Raw genomic sequence first — 17,693 nt, forward strand, 5'->3', positions numbered from 1 at the left:
ACAGAATCTCTCAAGATCCTTAAAATTTTGAGGTGGATGCTGGTGGACGCTCCTCTTCAGTTCACCACATGAGATTTCTATAGGGTTTGAGTCAGCGGTCTGGGATGTCCATGGTAGGACCTTGATTTTGTAGTCCAGAACCCATGTTTTGATGTATATTTTGGGTCATTGTCCTGTGGGAAGATCCAACCACCACCCAGTTGAAGCAGTCAAGTGTTCATTTTATTTCTGTTGATATAGACAGTCCATGATGCTATGTAGCCTAAATATAGCAGGTAATCTGGCAGCAAAATGGCCCCAAAGCATATTTAACTGTGGGCATGAGGTACTTTTCCATATGGCCACCTGTCTGTGTGCCCCAAACCCACCTCTGGTGTTTATTGCCAAAAAGCACTATTTTGGTGTCATCTGACCATAGAACCCAATGTCATTTAAAGTTCTTGTATTGTCTGGCGAACTGAAGACAGATGGGTTTGTTTTTGGATGAGAGTAGAGGCTTGTGGTCATGTAGGTGACATCTGATTGTAGTTTTGGAGACTTTCTGAGCCCAATATGCTTCTAACTTCAACAGTTCTCCAGCTTTGATCTTGGAGGTATTTTTGGCCATTTGAACCATCCTCTTTACAGTGCGTTCAGACGATAGACACATTCTCTTTTAGGTTGATTCATACAGTTTCCATTTGGCGGGAGCTTTGGAATTATTGCCCTGATGGTGGAAATGGGCATTTTCAATGCTTTTGCTGTTTGAAGCTCAGTAGTTTGCGACACATCAGGGCTATATTCCTTGGTCTTCCCCATTGTGATAAATGACCAAGGGAATTATACCATGGGTATAAATATTAGGTAAGACAGGTCTAATTCATGATTGAACAATTTTCTTTTCCTGGCCACCCAGCTGTACTAAACTGTAAAATATCACTGAATATAAGTGTTCTCATATTTTTTCATATGAATTCATAAGGGTGCTAATAACTGTGCCGCATACATATTAAACATTTTTTCTTTTATTTGTTGTAATACAATAGTCTAGTGCAGAGTATATTTGTGCATTTTTAGAAGAAAACATAAAAAGGTTAAACAATTAAGACAATTTTTCATAACCTTCTTTGCTCATATTTACCAAGGGTGCCAGAATTTATGGAGGGCACTGTAGTTAAAATTGCTCTGCAAGTGATGCTAAGGATTGTTTTCTTTGATAGTGATAAAACAAAATTCTCTGTTCTAAATACCCTGTAAAATAAATTTGTGCACACTAAACAGGTTTAACTTTTTGTAAAAGTAGTGTAAGATTTGTTGTGAAATATTAAAAAGGTTGCATGAATTAGGGATTATATGGTCCATGCACCTCTACATTGATGCCGGTTGCTTGTGCGCTTAAATGACAAGGTAATGTGAACAACATGTTTGAAGGCCCCTAAAAGTTGTGTTATAGTTATGAATTGGGTCTTCTGAACCACCTATGGATTATACATATTTCTTTTTACTAGATTAAGCACACTACTTAAAATTACTCATCAGTGTTTTTTTTGATCTGTGGTGGAAGCATCCTAAAACCTCTTTTAAAAATGTAATGTTTCTCAAATGCGCCCCCCCCCTTTTTTTTTGCTCAGATTGAGCGGGACTAAATGAGGTGGAACCTGCATGTGAGAAACCATGAATAGCATGGAAAGTGGTAGAAAGTATGTTGGACAAAAGAGGGTAGTGCACAGTGACCATTGCGAACAGTTTGCCATTGGCAATCACCGCTTTCCAAGGGGTTAAGCCCTCATGTTCTCCTGTAGCTTCTAACAATGCCTTAATAACATAAGGATGACCAGAAAAGCAGGATAGTAACATAGTCCCCACGGTCATCGGAGGGGTTTTAATAGGCCTAGAGAGTCGGTATTTGAATCTCTTATCTAGCGCTTCTGGGGTACATCCAGGAGTAGGGTAGATTTATGTGAAGCTAATTAAGTTGAGACCCTGTTTTGAAGCTGTGACATCCATTTTTCAATGAGACAATTTTATTAAAAAAAACACCAGCTACAAAAGACTGTGCATGATCCTATATTGGCAAATATTAACCCAATAAACAGTTCTTCTTCTGTCTATGTGTACATTCTTCATATCTAAAGATCTAAGCAAGATTCCAGCTACTGCTAGGTTTGTAGTTCTACTTTTGAAGCACACAACCAAAAGCGAATGCTTGTTACTATGGCAACCAAATTCTTGCACATCCATGACATGTAGCCTTAGCACCGTGTAAGAGTGTCTTTAGTGTTCGTGTTATGCATTGTTCATAGAAAGAGGGGAACTTAAGCTTTAAGATGTCCTCTTGGGGTGTGATACTGATGCGATAAATTGCATGTTTTTTTTTGTTTTTTTTTTAATAAGTCTACCAAATAGAAACAAAACACCCCCCCCTGTAACTAATTAACACGTGTATCCACAATTGGTACCGCTAACACTGTTACAATAGATATAGGAGAGTCTGTCAGCCAAATCTGAAAGGTTGTGTAGTAATGTCTCACTTTAATGGCTAAAGACTGGTGTCTGCCTACATTCACTGTATACCTTGTGTGTGCGATAATGCTGATGCGCTCCCTACAACCCAAATGCTTTAACTGAAATATAAGTACATGGTGAACCAAGGCAGGAAGAAACCAAATTACAGAAGTCTACTGAACATTCCTAATTGCCATCCTTTGGTTGCTTTGCCTGCCCATCCATATGGGCTGTTCAGTAGACTTGCCAAGGTGAATCTCAGTATATCCTTTTTAAGGGTTACCCCCTATAGGAAGGAGTCTATTCACATTTTCAGATTTACATCTATTTCCTCTGTGACCAAGTCTGGAAGTCTATATTTTCCTGTCATGGTCCCTGTATGCATAAATCCAGTCTGTAAGCATTTCAGACTAGAGTTATGGCAAAATTGTCCATCTCACAGCTGCAGCAAATACAATGCAGCCCCACTAACTTATTGATTTGCAAGATATCTATGTAATGTATCGATATAGAATTACAAACTTAAACTTGTGAATGAAGATTTTTATAAAGATAGTGCTGTAAACAATTTCTCTTTGGTAATAGAAAATAATGCTTTTCAATCAAATGTATGTTTACTTGTATATGTGTATACTTGTAGTTTAATACTTTTACTGAGACGTTATAGTTTAGGAAGATGTGAAGGACAGCTCTGAAAATGGCAGTACAATGCTAGAAAATTTTGAAGCTTGTTCCAATAGTTAGAGAAAAGCTTGCTCGTGGTGAAAGTGGAAGTTAGAGGGTTTTTTTTTCACTGCAGGCGTAGCCTTCCCGTCCTAACCGCTCGTATTATGTAAATATATGTAACCAAATATTTACTTGGGGCTCCCATTAAAGGCCTTGGGATCTCAGGGGGTCTGCTAAAGGCTTCCCACCGCGGGGGGATATCCTGAACCTTCTAACGGTTTGTTTGCATTGGCTCCCTGATCCTGTTATCTCATGTCATGAGATCGTTCTCAGTTTGTCGGTTGTATAACCTAGCTCTGAAAGTTCAGGCGGATAACACCGGGCTTATTAAATTAAGATTCTGAGTAATGCTGACACTAGATAACTGGTATACTGCCGTATAGTACGATTTTTGCAAAGTGTATGAATAAAAAGGTTATAGAGAAATAGTCTAATGGGGAGCGTGAATTGTCTAAATGTAAAAGCTGTAAACGTAGCAGTACAGCTATACTTGGGGCTCTATTTGAGTACAATTTTAACCGCAGTGTCCCATGGGACACAAAACATAGACAATAAAACAAAATAGATCATCATTTGAGATCTCTGGAGATACGGAAACCTCCGAGCTGGGGCAAGAGTCTTATCTTCTGTACGTCTTCTGCTGTAACAGCCAGCGACTGTTTTTTGTTTCATTGGACAGTTTTTATGAATTGAATTCAAAATAATGAAAGTAACAGATTGGCAGCAATAGTAGAACAAGCAGGTACTAGTAGAAAGACACATCCAGACACATGGCTTATGGGACTTAATTTACTCAATATTGGTCCATTACTAAAACAGAGGAACTCTAATAGAGAAAATAACCTCTTTGGTGGCCAGAAGAGTATGCAGTGGTGGCGCTGGCACTGGTGGATAGGAGTACAGCTGAAACACCACTTGGACACGCTGCGAGTGTTTGGATTTCAGTGATTAATCTGTGTTTCAAGTTTTAAAGTTATTTGTTCCCTTTTCTGTCCCTTTCTAAGAAGTATGTTTTAAGATGTTCTATGGGCAACCCAACATTTTGTTTAACTTGTCACTTGGCTTAAAAAAAAAAAAAACTGATATGCTGTTCCTCCGAATTGGGACATAAAAATTGAAGAGGAAGATACGTGCAAGTAAAAAGCTAGGCATAAGGATGCAAATGCATTACTGGATGGCCCGAAGCACACAACTAAAAAAAATGCCCATTTAATAATAGGTGAAAAATGATTAAATGGTGAGATATGTAAAACATGTATGTTTGGAAAGTTGAAGTAGAACAACTTCCTTTCTAATGTAAAAATAGCTAAGTCGATGGGATATGCTCAAGGTTTCTAAAAGAGCTTTGAAGTGTTGTGGCAAAGAGATTTACAGAATAATTTCACCAGTCCTCGCAACACAGTAGTTGTTCCACAAAAATAGAAGCTGGCAAAAAAAGCTGCAAAAGTGTCTTGTCAGTTTGGAAATTAATGGGCGCCATGTTAATGAAAGGGGTTGGTAAATAACTATATGTATATGGTTTACACAATCAGAAACAGCTGATGTTTAGTATAGCGATATCTTGTCAAACTAACCTATGATATTTTTAACGAAAATAGACCAAGGAGGGAGCATTAGGTACATTTTAGTAAGGTATTTCACCCTGTCCTTTTTAGAAAAATTGTAGAAAAACCGGGTCTGCGCACCACAATTTAATTATCTGGTACAATTAGAATATAAAATATTCTATCATATTAGGAATATTGTGGCTCTAAAAAAATTATCTAGGCGTCATTCATGGTTTGAAGCATCTAGTATGAGGTCAGGATCATGGTGGCGCAACTACAGCCTTCAACTAATGTTTGTTCCATGTGTGAGTTGAAGGCAGAAGAGCCTCCGTGTGAGTGTGTATATATAATATACTATAGCAAATAGTTTGTAATCTTATATATGTGCCTATGAGTAGCTTCTCGATTATTTATATTTACAGGGAACTTTGAAGTTGGCGTCCATATAGCAGACGTGAGCTATTTCGTCCAGGAGGGAAGTGCCCTTGATACGATGGCTAGTGAGAGAGCCACTAGTGTGTATCTTGTGCAGAAGGTATGCCCTCCTACGTTCTTTACTATTTACAGTAAACATATTTTTCAATAATGACCTCAAATAGAAGACCCCAATGCTGTCTTGTTTCAAAATGAATAGCTAGTTTGGTGTTTGACTTCAAGTAGAAATAAAAGTTTAATCCACAGTTATCCATATTCTTTGTTTATATGTATACTTTCTTTGGGAGTCCTGAGAGGTACAAACTTGAAGCGCTAGCTAATGATGTAATGCAAGCTGTTATATCTTGTACTTGTGTGTAACACACACACACTCTCCTGGTGTTCTTAAATAGGGAAAAACATTTTTGTTCGATTTTTAGTGTAAACACAGAATGATGTTCTTTTGGACATCTGTTCACATGTTCTGTCTTGCTGGTTTGGCCCAACCTCAGCTGATAGGTGGCCGGTCATTCTTCTTTGCAGTCTTTCATGCACTATAGAATTCATAATGTCATACAGTGTATGTATGTATGTATGTATGTATGTATATAATTTATTTAAAAAAAAAAAAAAAAAAAAACTTTCAGAATTTACACTCCATCCAATTTCAATGTTACTTCTGTAAAGTGTCCCTTAAGTATTTCCTATCTAAAATAAATGATTATCCTAGCAACCTTTTGCCAGTTAATCCCTTTCAGGCCTAAGACGAGACTGAAACTGCTTTAACCTTTCCACGAAAGACTATGAAATACGGAATTGATCCCTCTTGAAGTCCAACGAGTAGATTAAAGCTGATTCCTCAGGAAGAATGGCAGCCTGTAGGCTGCTCCAGAACCCTAGATCAGTCATATGGAAAATGTTGCACACAATGCGCAAACATTGTCTGAACTGATTGTACAGAAGAAATCTTTGGTGGAGGTCATATCACCATGAAGGCCTTTTGTGATTTATTGGAAATGATGGGGTGGATGAAGAGTTATTTTCCAGCTGAGCAGTTGTTATATGATACACCTTAATTCATATTTTCTGATTTCACTCTTGTCCATATTATGAGTGAGTCATCCTGTTGAATAACGTAGACTTCATGGTGTGTTATCACAGATTAAACAGTGTATCCCAGTGTCACATAGAGGGCAGTGCTTTAACCTCATGTTTTATTATAGCCATGTTATTGAAGTACTGTTTTAACCGGCTGGTATAAGGTTGCTCTAGGACATTGTATAGTTTTGGTTGTGGTTAAGCGGATTTCATAAGGAAGCTCAGTAGTGGTTTAACATGAGTCTGCTATTGTGGTGTGAGTTACTCTAGAATGGAGGTTTTAATGGTGTTAGTGTTAAGTGACCTTTTGTAGGATCATGCCACTCATTGCTGGTGAGGTTATCTGCCTTTGCCCTAGGATTGTACCTGCATTTGTTTGTGGAGCAGGTGCATGGACTTCCATGGACCTTTCATGTAAAGTATGTTAATTACACGTACAAGAACTGAACATTTGGTGGGTAAGGTATAGGAAGCCATTTTGTTTCTTTATTGGTAGTCTTTTTTTTGAAGACCCTGGTAGTGAACATCAGTATAACATCAGACTTAAATCCCATGGGAGAATTTTTCTTGTAGTACAGTCTCAGGGCATATTTTACATGTAGGTTCAGGATCTTTTGGTATACAGAACCAAGTCTTATAATCCATTAATATGCGTGACCGGGTCAGGGTTGGGTTTGGAATAAGACTTCGACAACACATTTTCTTGGTGCCTTTAAATGGGCATCGTCTGGCCTCTGGACCATATAGGCCTTCTGTAAGCGTTCACCGCTCACTGACTTTTTATGATATTGTCTCAGTTTAGAATAACATACTTCTGTGGGATTTTCTCTGATCACTGCCTAATGGTCTTTTTCAGGTAATTCCTATGCTGCCCAGGCTACTTTGTGAGGAACTCTGCAGTCTTAACCCAATGACTGACAGGCTAACGTTTTCAGTCATATGGAAAATGACTCCACAAGGCCAGGTAAGAGTGAAAAATATAATTTTAGAATATAGTCAGTGGGTTTTATTCAGATTGGCTGGCCCAGTACAATGCCTGGTTAAATCACTGATTCCTTCAGTCTCCTAACTCATTGAATTATACATTATACTTGCCATCTCAGCCTCTACCACTGGAGAAGCTTACTAGTATTTTCGCTTCATAATAGACAGTGAAATAGAGTTCTGCTTTCCTTAGTTTCCAAAATAAGAATTATAAATCCTGTTTCTGAAGAATGCATAAGCAGAACCTACATATACTTTCTCGTGGCAATAATTAGGTCCTCTATAATCACTGATACAGTAACATTAAATTCTACATCTTGCCACAATTCACCTATAGGTCAAGTTATTTTTAATTAGGGATAAGACTTGGTAGTGGTTGGCCTTAAAATATGAAGGTGGAGAAGTTAAACAATGGCTGTACTCACATCTTGAGAGCATACACCTCTTCCCATTTCTTAAGAATGTGCACCTTGGTTGAGGGTTTCACTTTATGGACTGGGACTCCCTGGTTATTGAACATTATTATTGTATTGTAAGCCATGTTGTAAGGGAAACTTTTTGCGCATTGGGTATAAACAGGGCGGCAGAAGCATGGTTGCATTTTTCTATATTCTAGTACCTAAGGGAGTTGTAATATTGTCACACGGTCTTCCTGTGTAGTAACGGTAATGTAACAGATGGATGATTATAGCCTAGAGGTAGCAAACCTCTTAATGGCCACACTTAACTTTTACAGATCCTGGACGAGTGGTTTGGACGAACTGTCATCTGCTCCTGTGTGAAGCTGAGTTATGACCATGCGCAGAGCATGATTGAAAATCCAGACAAGCTGATGAACGCTGATGAGTTGCCCCCAGTGTCTCCCCAGCATACAATAGATGAGATTCATCAGGCTGTGCTAGACCTTCATAATATTGCTCAAAACCTACGTAAACAGCGTTTTGATGAGGGGGCATTGAGGCTGGATCAGGTGAGAACGCACCTTACAGTAGATTGCTTAAAATTCGACATACACAAAAAGGAGACAATATCTATTTGATACTATATTATTGCTTTGTCATATAGGTCTCACTTACATGGATGCTTTAATAATAGAAGGTAGCATTTGCCACTAAAGTCAATGTAATTACAAGGTTGCACAGGATATCATTTGTTCTCATTTGTTAGCATGTGTTTGGATCAAAATTCACACTACAATTTTGTTAAGATATGTAAGCCCCCAACATACAAACATGTCTATGTGGCAGTCTTCACATGCCAGTGCATTTGTGCAATGTGCTTGTCTGTCTTGCGTGAAACACTCAACGTGCGTTATGTGCCCTGCCTGTCCAGTAGGTAAAGGAACAAAATTCAGGCAAGTATATTTTCTGCGTATACATTTATAAACCTGTTTTCTAGGACAATATGCAGAAAAAAATAACATTGACCTCTTGTGCTCCCTGCCATTCATACAATTACAAAAGACAAAATCTGCTTAAACTTAATTAGCTTCATTCATGTTCTGCATAATCACAGCACGTTGTCGATTGTTTTCCAGGCACAATTTCCCTTTAAGGCATTGTAAATGTCTGCATGTAATATACTTAAATGCACTGAAAGCATTCCGTTTTTTGGAACCTATATTTAAAAAAAAAAAAAAAACCTTTTGTATGTTCAGACAAACTCCATACAGCTGGGAACTAGGATAGGAAAAAGAATAATCTTGTGAAGAATTGAGTAGATTGTAAATACTGTATCTACTCAATTATAAGACAACCCTGATTATAAGACGACCCCTCAAAATTTGAATATTAATTTAGGAAAAAAGCCTGAATCTAAGACTACCCTATAGGAAATATTATAGTAATAGTAAATATTAATTTACATGTAAACCATTTTCTTCATATTTAATAAAAACTGACTGACAAAATATTTATTTCCTTTTATTTGCCAACCTGCCCCCAGTTATGCACATCTGCCTCCCAGATATGCCTTTTTAACCCCCTATATGCCACTCTGCCTCCAGAAAACCATTGAACCCCACCCCCAGATATGCCTCTCTTAAACCCCACCAACTTGCCAGTGCCCCGTTTGTGACCCGTGCTTCAGACTTCCTGGTGTCTAGTGGGGCAGCCGGTGGAGGTCTGTGCCACTGGTGGCCAGTACTTCAGCTGAGGCTTCTATAACTGAGTGCCGGCATCACATGACCTTCCAGTGCTCCAACTGGCTGCAGAATGCGCACAGACAACCTCTGCTGCTGCCAGCACTTCCGCAGTGGTTTCTATGGTGGAGCACCGGAAGTCATGTGATGCAGGCGCTCCGTCATAGAAGCCCCCATAGGAAGTGCCGGTAGCTGCAAAGGCTGCTAGAGGGGAGGATCCAGGTCCCCTGCAGTGCTGTGGGGGATCTGGATCTTAGTCTTGTAGTCAGACCTCTATTTGAGGTCTGATTAGAAAACGACCTTGAATATAAGACATAATATAAAGCATTTGCTCTGAAAAAACCTTGTCTTGTAATCGAGCAAATACGGTATTTTGTCTGATATATCACATGCTTTTTACGTTCACTGCTTCGGTGACAGCTGTATCATCTGTGTGACATATCCGTCACTGCGCCTTCCACTAGCATGTCTGCACACTTCTATTTCGGTAAATTCCCTTCTTCCTTTAAGATGACATCATCAACTTGTCTGGCTCAGTGAGAAGAAAAACGTTCACTTTCTCTTTGTGGTAATCCTGCTGTTGCCAACCGAGGGTGGTCAGTCTCTCCCCAGTGAAGGGAGAGATTTAATATCAAGAAAGTACAAATTCATATTGTAGGCATGAAACAGCTTCTTGGCTATTGAAAGTTATGCTTTCCTTTTCATACCAAATCTCACACTTTATTGAGTGTACAGCCCATGTGATTTATGGTGTGAGCCAGAAGCAAAGTAGGTTCAACATTTTAATATTTATGCTGTATTTACAAAATAATTTCCAGTGTTAGAGATTGTATTAAAGATCTGCAAAAAAAAAAACTTGGGTGAGATTTAGGGATCTGAAACATTTAATGTGGCCAAATTAATTATTTAAGGCCATCCCCCTTTTTTATTTTATTTTGCCCAAAACGCTGAGTTGGCTCTTTAAAATGCACAGCTAAATATTAGGAAATCTCACACATTTTATAATTCATTATGCGGGGCCAGCTCGTCCTTTTTGCAAGAGAAACTTGCAGTTGTTTAGCCCTTCATAATGGTTAATGATGTCAGATATTCACTTTTGATCAGCTCACTGTTTAGTCAGTAAAATCCATATATTTGTTAGTACATGTTAAATACCATCGGTAATACAGCTTGTAACAGTATTCTGCAAACTATCATAAATGATAGTCTGATACCCCCCCCTATACTAAAGTAATGTAAAAAGCTAAGGCTTTCAAAATAAATGAAGATTTGATTTGACCAGTTCTGAACTTGTCTGCCGAAAGAGGATTTGTTGTCATCATTGCACAGATAATCATCAGTATTTTAGCACTGACAGGATTATTGGAATTTTGGGTTTTTAGTAATTTCTGACTTCTAGGGATCTGCAATATTACACACCCTCTTATCTCATAGATTTAATAACCCTTTCATAGGATTGTGTTGATTTACCTAAATTGCATTGAAATATCTCTGCAAGAACTGTTTAAAGCCACTGTCTGCTCGCTTGGGGGAAATACTCTACTAAATGAAGCTCTTATACCACCAATATAAAACTTGACTAAAAGTTTTTTGTTTTCCCTTGAATACATTTTTATTTCTGCTGCTGAGGAAGGGTTAACTATTGTGAATGACAGGAGGTGGATTAACACAAACTCCTTTTCTCCCCTGCGGGTCCAACCTCACTCCATACTTGAACCTTTCCTTCGCTACTCAGGTATTACTTCACTCCTTACTAATTTTAACTTGAAAGCCTTGTTGAAAAAAGTGCAGCAAAACGACACTGAATGTTCTAAAAACAAAAGCCAAGCCTTATTTCCTCAGCGTGTCGGAAAAGAGGCACCAGACAGGAGAGCAGCCAGGTACAAGAACAAACAAAGCATGTTATAACAGAGAGCTGCAGCGAAGCAGTTACAAGTCTCCAAGTGTGTATGTGAAGTTCTAGGATTCTGGCTGTAGGCCTCATTGGTTCAGGTCTCTTTGTTGTACCTTGACTTCTGGCTCAGGTAACACATGGATAATCATTTATTCTGCAAGAGTGACAAGACTGATACAACTTGCAACATACTGGCTGTCTCCTTGACAAGATAAATGTAGAACACAAACTTTGTCTTGTTTTGTGCTTTACCCACAGTAGACTTGCATGTACAAGGCTGAAGCTGTTTGAAGATTACACCAGACCTAAGACTGTTGCCACGTTTCCTTGGCTTTGGAGTTACTGCTTAAAGTGTCCCAATAGCCTAGTCATTTTTATGGCACTAAGGAAAACCAAAGTTGGAAACTCTGTTCTGCTATCCTGATAGCGAGAAACAAGCTGCTTGTTTTTTTTGTTAGGGTGGCTGACACTGAGTCAGTATTTGAGTTCAATGAACACCCACATTCTAAGCTACTCACTTCTCCATACAGTCTTCTGCACAATCTTTATGCACTGACCATAACATTATGACCATTGACAGGTGAGGTGAAAAACACTGATAATCTTATCATGGCACCTGTCAGTGGGTGGGATATATTAGGCAGAAAGTGAGCATTTCGTCCTCAGTTATTGTGTTAGAAGAAGGAAAAATGGGCAGACATAAGGATCTGAGGGAGATGGACAAGGGCCAAATTGGGATGGCTATACGTCTGGGTCAGAGCATCTCCAAACCGGCAGCTCTTGTGGGGTCTGCAGTGGTCATTATTGTTGCATATATATTTTGGTATTTACCCCAACAATTATCTATCAAAAGTGGTCCAGGGAAGGAAAAGGGGTGAACCAGCAACAGGGTCATAAGCGACCAAGCCACCTTGGTGCATATGGAGGGAGAAGGCTGGCTCGTGTGGTCAAATTCAACAGCTACTGTAGCTCAAATTGCTGAAAAAGTTAATGCTGGTTCTGAAGGAGTCTGAACACAGTCCATCGCGCTTTGTTGCATTTTACCTTAATACGATTTACCTTAATATAATGTTGTACTTAAAAAGCTAACATGCTGAGATTTTTTGGTTCAGTCACCCCAATTTTAGGAACATTAGAACACCATAACAGATTGACTGCTCTGTAGCCTTAAATGTTGGAAAGGAGAAGGTTGGGCTCTTTGGTTCTGTCTGCAGTTTTTAGTTTTGAGATAGTGTGCTCTGTTGCAGATGATCCTTGACTAGAGTTAGAGACTTCAAGATGGAGGTTTGACTAAATGGCCCATAAGAGACAGTTACTCCCACATACCTCACCTTACTGTCACAGACCTATTGCTTACTCCTGCTTACCAAGCAACACCTAGTAAGCTCCGAGTGTAGTGGTATCCTCTTGCAAACGAAACCATTTAAAGCAGTGTTCATTTGTGTGCATTCTGTGTTCAAATTAACATAAATATCTAGCAGTCTTTGAAAATGTTCTAGGAAAGCCATCTTTCCCACACTATAGTTATACTCCTTTTAATAAAAAGATCAAGAACAGGGATGATTATGCTGTCTTGCGCAGCGTGTTGTACACCCTAGTATTTCTCCATTTGTGTCAATGTTACAGAAATACTCAAATTTGCTTTTGTGTTTTGTTTGCCTTCCTTCATCTAGGGATTTATATGTATATTGTACCCAAAAATGAATGCAGCCACCCCTATCAGCTACTTACACGGTAAGGAACTGATGCGTTATCAACCCTTTATTGCCTGAAGCTGAACAATACATAGGTGTGAAAGAGGCATTGGCCCTTTAAGGAATAGCTCATTTACTGCAGTGTATTGATTTCTGTGAATTATCAGGTTGGGACAGGGTTTAGTCTGTCATATGGATAATTCTTTCAGTTTGTAAAATGACATCTGTTCTGGTATTATCAACCATTCAAGCTACTGCACAAAGGAAACACCGCATCACCCACATAGCCTCAAAATTGCGTTTTATACTCGTCAGATCCATTCAGAATAAGTGCATTGTGTTTTAGCTCTTAAGTGGTCATATGATTCAATCAAACTGTCCCTGACAGCTACAGGCCAGAGATTATGGATGTTTTCACAATCTGCAAGTAAGATGTCTGTATTCTTCCATTGGCTACCTCATATTGTCCAGATTTACATCATACATCATATTTATACTGTTCAAGAACCCTAGAAACAGGACTGATCAGCCTCAGGGGGGAAATCTACAGACTGGCCCAGTAATAGGGTTGAAAACACTTGGCAAACAATATACTCAGTGGGTGCTATCCTGGTCTGTCCTACATGCATTCACAATAAAAAGAGAGAGAGAAAAAAACATTACAGAAAGAGTCCTGTCAGGGGTAAATCCTTGTAACTCTAGACACCATGGCTGCTGGAAGTGGAATTTCAGTTAACATGCAAGAAAAGCCTTCAAAAAGTGGCTAACAAATTCAGACTTGACCCTCTGTCCCATTTGCCAGTCATCTCAAAGAGGACTTGGTTTACAATGCAGAATTTAAGTTAGAGCTTAATAAATATTTGTACCTTCTTTGTTGTGAGGTATAAATTAAGATCTTGATGGTATCCTTTTAATTGTTTCCCTTTAGGCACATGTACTTTGATGCAGCTAATTTTGTGTTCCTGAGAGGCTTCTCATTTGATGCTCTTTTGTATCATAATTTGTTCCAATATTTCTGTTTTATACATGAGGTTAAATGCTACTTTTACAAACGTTTCTTTTCCCCTCTAGAGTTCCCATCATCCTGCAGCACATGGGGCAGCTGCTTCACTCCATCGACGTTATGACCCTCATTCTCCTATCCCTTAAACACCATGCTTCATGCACACTGCTTCCTTGAATCACACACACAAAATACAGTTAAAGTTTTGGGTCACTTAGAAATACCCTTAAAAAAAAGCACATTTTGTCCATTAAAATATCAAATGGATCAGGTATATAGTGGATTTTAATGAAATATCTTCATTGGGATACATTGATGTGTTGCAATTCCATCCAGCATGGTGGCAAGCTGGCTCACGTGTCTGATATTAATATCCATCATCCCTTTGCTTTAAATAAAATTTTAAAAAAATTCTAGATGATGTCATTCCACTTCTGCTTGCTCACGTGTGAGATATGTATTCCCCTAGGTAAGATCATGATCGTGACAAGGTGAAGATAAAACAAAGCTTTGTTTAACTTTTGCTGCAACTAAAGAAACAAAAAGGAGAAAAAACTTGGAGAGAGGTTGGGGGATTTTGGCATCAAATTTGTTATATTAATAAGAAGATGAAAGATGTTTAATTTAAGGGAGTTTACATTTGGTTTCCTTCAGATTGCTAAAAAAACCTCCCGGTCTCAGGCAGGTAGATTAACGCTCTCTGCTATGACCAGGATCTGGCACTGTTCAACAAGAACCATTTAAATAAACTGGTTGTCATTTCACTCTGCATGCCAGCTCTGTCAGAATTGGCTTGTAATTCATGAAAATGCACACTAACCAACAACTAGGAAGATAATGGGTTTTACAGAGTGGCAGGACAAGTACAGGCTGTGGGAAATCATCATCTTTGCCTTTTATCATCAAAAAAAATATCCATATGAGAAAAGTGCTTTAAAAATAAAAAAATAGGGATAAAAATACAATATAGCTTTGGATAGAGATTTGGATTGATTGACGCGAGCCTGTAACGCGAGGTTGTTCTGTATTTATAGTGTAGGGAAGACTGCATAGCAGGCCAGTTGTTGGACCTATGTCCAGTATATTTTATGGACAGTTAGCTGTAGGTACCTTCTGCTCTAGTGTAGTTGGTTTACCTCTTCCAGTAATGCAAAAATATAATTCCCAAGGCATCCTATCCTTATTTTGGGAGCAACATGCTGGCTGAGAATTAGACTGGCTGAGAATCATAGGACATGTAGTTCTTTGGGGTTTGTTCACTGAAGAAGGGGTTGGCAGGAGAACGTAAAAAGTTGTGGTTTCAATTCGGCTGAATTAATTGTGTATTAAGGCAGTTTTCCCCTGCATGGAGGGCTGAGCTGGACTGTTATAATGCATAATTCAAGAAACAAACGAGTGATATGGGTGCACATGACTAGCAATCCATCTTGAAACAAGAATCTAGTGCATCATACATACTGAATTCGAGAAGTTGAATCTGCAACCCTCCTGCTACCTTCTATTGCAGTAACTTAGCACCTTACTCCACAGAGAAGTGGTCCTTACTGCCTTGCAGCTGTACTGTCCAAAGTACACTTTATTGAACAGCTTGTCAGCAGGGCTCTTTAATCTGTACCAAATCTAGGGATTTTAAAATATTCGCATTTAAATTGGTTGAGTATAGACAGAAAATACTCCCTTTTCAGTCAATTGCTAGCTAAATTGTACCCCAATCTATCTAGGTTACTGAATCTTTAATAGAGAATATTGGAAACAAGATCATATGACATGGAGAATATTGTAGTGTGGGATGACTAAAACAGGCAGTGACCATGTGACAGACAATAGCTGACAATAATCACAATACTAAAAGCTACAGGTCACTAAACCTTACACCGCAGAAGCAATTCTTCCAGAGGAACTCAGAACTATCCTCTCCAATACCACACCTGCCTTATAAATTGGGTTTCGCCTCTATCCAGCTTATCTTTATTCTAAGGTTGTGGTAGGGGCCTCTATATATTTGTATTAATCTTTGTATGGTGCCTTAGGTAAAGGAAACCTAAAAATGAAACAGATCTTTTAACTAAGATGAATTTTAAAGAGCTAGCACTATGTAATTCTACAGTGGATTTTTTTAACCCTATAAAATCTCCTAAATTCATAGTGCTAGAACATTCTTGTTTGGCAGTAAACATTGTGTTTCAATACAATGCTATTTAAATATTCACTTGCTATAGAAAGAATATTTTCCCATCTGTTGACTAATGACAAACAGCTTGTGACCTCCTTGCTTAACATTGGAGGCCTCTCTTGGAGCAACGATGAAAATGATTTCTACACGAGTAGCCGTGCTATAATTTATTAAGTTATTAAGAAGCTTCCTATTTGTCTCTTTTCAAGGACAACATTGAGTCTTCTAGCTGTGTTGTTCCCCCTCTCTCCAGTTTATAAAGAGGTGAACTGACTCTCAGGCCTGCATGGAGCCTTTTGCTGTCAGTGATGGATGAGTAAAGTTTGAGACTAAAAGAACATCAAAGCAAGAGAATAACCTTCTGTTCTCTGAGGGTTGGGGTTATAATGGTACACTTTTCAAAGTCATCAGCTCTCTACATTGTGTGTGTGACACACTGACCAATGGATTCTTGTATCTTGGAGATTGGAAACCTCCTACTGGGCTACAAAAATGGACAACACAATGGCACTTTGGCCAAACAATCTTGCAACTTCAATAGGCATTCTCACACCCTGCCTATGAACATCTAAATTCAATTTAAACCACAGTAAAGTTCTCAAAGCTAAGGAATTGAGTGGATTTGTTGGACTTGGACATTTAAAACAATAGTTCTTTGGCAGCCAAGATTCTCTGAATGGCAAAACCCGTGTCTAATCGTTTCATGGGTGACCCCATCAGTATTACCTCTCACTGTGCCTATGTGGTTTTGTGCAGTACTTGAGTGATGTTACATATTGTGATTCAGTCATGCAGGCAGCAATTATCCAACACTACCCATCCCCTCTTGTCAACAGTGAGACGACAAGTCCCCCTTTATTCAGTTTTAATGGATTTTTATGATTTTGCCCGCCCTTTTTGTGTGTGTGTGTGTGTGCCGTCTTGGAAAATACTGCCGCCCTTGCCATCAAAGTATGGTGCTTCTGTGGGACCTTGTTTTTGGTAGTGTCTGGCCCAGAGGTGGACTAGAAAAGTGGGTTTTATAGACATTTAGAAAGTGTGCAAGAAATCGAAAAGGCGCCACCCACTCACAACTTTTCAAAGAAAAAAAAACTCCTTATTTTCTGTTCATTGGGGCGCTTTTTTTTTTTTTTTTTTTTTTTTTTTTTAATTGAAGTGCAATTGTACTTTATTTCTTATTTGTGTATGTTGCATGGTATATAGTTTATGTAGTCAAGAAATGGGGAAGTCTCAAAACAATGATATGGATACGATTGATCGCATAGTGCGCCTGTCTGGCTTTTTGGAAATGGGATTCTAGCCAGCATCTGTTCATTCCTTTGTCACTCTTAATCTCGCCATATGTTAAATCAGTTAGTGGCATGGTTAAAAGAGACAACGGGCATCTTCCACAGAGTATTAACTTGTGGATCCAACTCATCTTAAGTTCTTATAGTATTTGGAACAGTGGCAAAATGTTCAGTGGAACTATTGCTTCTTTATAACTACTCTGGAATAATTAGTTATTTTACAAACACTGTGGGCAGACCATTGTCA

General features: G+C 38.7%; 1 protein-coding gene across 2 annotated transcripts in view; it reads left to right on the plus strand.

Moving 5' to 3' along the window:
- Positions 1–17,693, plus strand: part of DIS3L2 (DIS3 like 3'-5' exoribonuclease 2) — a 138,878-nt gene that overhangs the window by 88,125 nt on the left and 33,060 nt on the right. For both annotated transcript variants that reach the window (XM_053460897.1, XM_053460898.1), the window contains 3 exons: positions 5,180–5,292; positions 7,126–7,233; positions 7,990–8,223. In XM_053460897.1, the coding sequence (XP_053316872.1) occupies positions 5,180–5,292; positions 7,126–7,233; positions 7,990–8,223 (455 nt within the window). The remainder of the gene's footprint in view (positions 1–5,179; positions 5,293–7,125; positions 7,234–7,989; positions 8,224–17,693) is intronic.

Source organism: Spea bombifrons, chromosome 3, assembly GCF_027358695.1.
Source record: "Spea bombifrons isolate aSpeBom1 chromosome 3, aSpeBom1.2.pri, whole genome shotgun sequence".
In the NCBI taxonomy this organism is placed as follows: Eukaryota; Metazoa; Chordata; class Amphibia; order Anura; family Pelobatidae; genus Spea; species Spea bombifrons.